General features: G+C 43.2%; 1 protein-coding gene across 1 annotated transcript; it reads left to right on the top strand.

Moving 5' to 3' along the window:
• The first annotated feature begins 2304 nt into the window (after positions 1-2304).
• LOC120079183 (uncharacterized) lies at positions 2305-2856 on the top strand. The gene has a single exon (XM_039033351.1). It carries the CDS (start codon positions 2305-2307, stop codon positions 2854-2856), a length of 552 nt encoding a protein of 183 aa, XP_038889279.1.
• Positions 2857-3066: the final 210 nt, after the last annotated feature.

Below are 3066 nucleotides of genomic sequence, written 5' to 3'. Positions count from 1 at the left end.
CGTGAAGCTTCTGCCCGGGGGGTCTCGGCAGGCTTCGGTGAGGTTCCTCTTTTCGGTCTGTGTCGCCAGCTGTGTGCTTCCACGTCGCTAGATTGAGATCTGTAGGGTGGCGGGGACTTCGACTGCCTTGTATTAGGTGAAGATAAGGGGTGGTAGGCTTAGTCATCAATTTCATTCATAAACAACGCAATAGATAAAGATAGATATTAAATATTCGTTACAAGTTTATGGCAACATGAGCTTGTATCATTCATTGATCAGTAGTGTGCATAAGCGATACAAAACATACACAACAAAACATTCCATTTTTATCCTCACAAGTTTATGGCGCCGTTGCTGGGGATTGGTAACGGTTAGCGTTGAATACTTTTGTGGTATTTTGCCAGACAGATCTCTGCAGTACTGTCTTTTTATCGCAAAGAGTAGGCTGACAGTCTATGAGTACTGGGACTAATCCAGAATTCTAAGCTGACCCAGAGATCAAGTGTACTTTTCACGCAAGAGCACACCAGAACCGAATTAGGAGAAGAATGAACATGGCAAATAACAATGAAAGGCCCGATGGGAACCAAGGGGTAAATTGGCCAGCGCAAGACCCTGTTTTTCTTGCTGCTGACCACCATATCCCGATGAGGAACTATGCAGCACCCAATCTATACAACTTCTCGCCTGAAATTTCAAGACCCACGGTTGAGGAAAATGAAAGGTTTGAGATAAAGCCGGTCATGCTACAAATGATCCAAAATGCGGGACAATTCGAAGGTCTACAAGGAGAAGACCAGCATGCTCATTTGATCAGCTTTGTAGAAATGTACAACACATTTTCCATACCTGGTGTGACTCCTGAAGGAATTAGGTTGTATCTCTTCCCGTATACACTGCGGGATGAGGCAAAGAGGTGGGTTCAATCACTAGAGTCAAATGTAATCAACTCATGAGACCAGTTGGTTGAAAGGTTTATGAAGAAAATTTTCCCGTCCGCCGTCAATGCAAGAAGACGGAGGGACGTATTTTGAAAAGAAGGGATATGAAACTATGAGCACCACCTGGGTGCTATTTAGACAATTAGTGAAGAACTGTCCGCACATCGGGATTCCCGATTGCATTCTGATGGAGACTTTTTATAACAACTTGGATCAATCAACGCAAGCAGTTGCTGATGCCTCCGCAGTAGGAGGGTTAATGGAAAAGACGTATATGGAAGCGAAGATCATCTTAGATCGCATTTCGCGGAATACAGATGATATGATGGATAACAGGTATGAAGAAAGAGGCTCGGAACGAAGAAGAGTAGAAAGTGCCATTATACCAGCTGATACAATGACCACCCTGGCCGCCCAGATAGCCACAGTAACCTCGCTCCTCCAGACTATGGCTATTAATCAAGGACATCTTTCTCAAAATGCAGTGCAAGCCAATGCGTTGACGTAAGTGGCAGTAGTAAGTTGTGTATAATGCGGAGAAGGGCACTCAATGGAAGTCTGCCTGTTAAATCCACAATCCGTATACTATATTCACAATGAATTGTTCAGCAATACCTACAACCCTGGTTGGCAGAATCACCCAACTTTCAGTTGGGGAGGGAATCACAACAAGGGGGGCCAAAGGAATCATTAGAACAGTCATCACGGGAATCGAGGTAATTCTCTGATTTTCTTTAATCAGAATAATAGCCAAGGTAATTTTTAGAGTATACAACCACACGACCAACCGTCCTCTTCTAACACCTCTTCTTGTACCTCGTCTTTGGAAATACTATTGAAACAATATATTGAGAAGAACAAGGAAATTAAGCAGTCGTAAGCTTCCTCCCTTAGAAATTTTGAGGTGCAGATTGAACAGCTTGCGATCGAACCTAAGAATAGAGCACCTGGTACGCTGCCCAGTAGCTCGGAAGCACCGGAACCACGCGACAAAGAATAATGTCAAGCAGTGACATTGAGAAGTGGCAAGAAGATGGTCCCCATGCCACTAGTATCGGATTCAGTGAAAAGGCCAGTAGACTCAATCATCAATGATGACCACTCAACCATAAACAACAGAACTACTAATTCAGAAGCAACTACCTCCATAAAGAATGAATCTCAACAAGACTCAGAATCGAAGTCACCATAACCTCCAGCTCTTAAAACATAGCAAGCAAGGGGCCTCAATGAACCATCAAGTGATCAGGAAGTACGACGGGATCCTCCACCTTTCCCGTCTAGACTGAAAAAGAAAGATGATAGCAAACAATTCAAGAGGTTCCTGGATGTTCTCCGACAGTTACATATCAACATTCCCTTAGTAGAAGCGTTGGAACAAATGCCGAGCTATGTGAAATTCCTCAAGAACATACTCGCCAACAAGAGGAAGATCGGGGAGAATGAAACGGTTACATTAACGTATGAGTGTAGTGCGCTCTTTCAGAATAACATCCCCACTAAAATGAAAGATCCATGGAGTTTCACATTTCCATGCTCAATAAAGGGAAAAGAAGTCGGGAATGTGCTGTGTAACTTAGGGGCAAGTATAAACTTGATGCCCTTGTCAATCTTCAAGAAGTTAAACATCGGCAATGCAAGACCCACCATAGTCACGTTGCAGTTGGTTGACAGATCAATAACGCATCCAGAGGGCAAAATAGAATATGTACTTGTGCAAGTGGATAAATTCATCTTCCCTGCTGACTTTATCATATTGGATTATGAAGCTGACATTGAGGTACTGATCATCTTGGGTCGCCTGTTTCTCGCAACAGGGCGAGCATTGATTGACATACAGAAAGGAGAACTTACCATAAGAGTCGACGATCAGCAAGTTAAGTTTAACGTTCTCAATGCGTTGAAATACCAAGGTGATATGGAAAACTGTTAGTATGTTGAAGAACTGCAGGAAGAACATTGGCACGAGTCTCAAGAAGAATCGGAGGAAGAAGACTTTAGGATTGGCACAATGTTGGAGGAGAATTGCACCGCAATATAAACTGAATTGGATTTTAAAACAATAAAGTTATCTGAACGAGCAACACAGTGAACTAAGCCATCTTTGGAAGAACTACCCATGTTGGAGTTGAAGGCGCTACCA

This window comes from Benincasa hispida, chromosome 7 (assembly GCF_027475165.1).
Source record: "Benincasa hispida cultivar pf3 chromosome 7, pf3_genome.v1.1, whole genome shotgun sequence".
In the NCBI taxonomy this organism is placed as follows: Eukaryota; Viridiplantae; Streptophyta; class Magnoliopsida; order Cucurbitales; family Cucurbitaceae; genus Benincasa; species Benincasa hispida.
The sequence above is the reverse complement of the archived record's forward strand: the minus strand, read 5'-3'. Positions and strand labels throughout refer to the sequence as shown.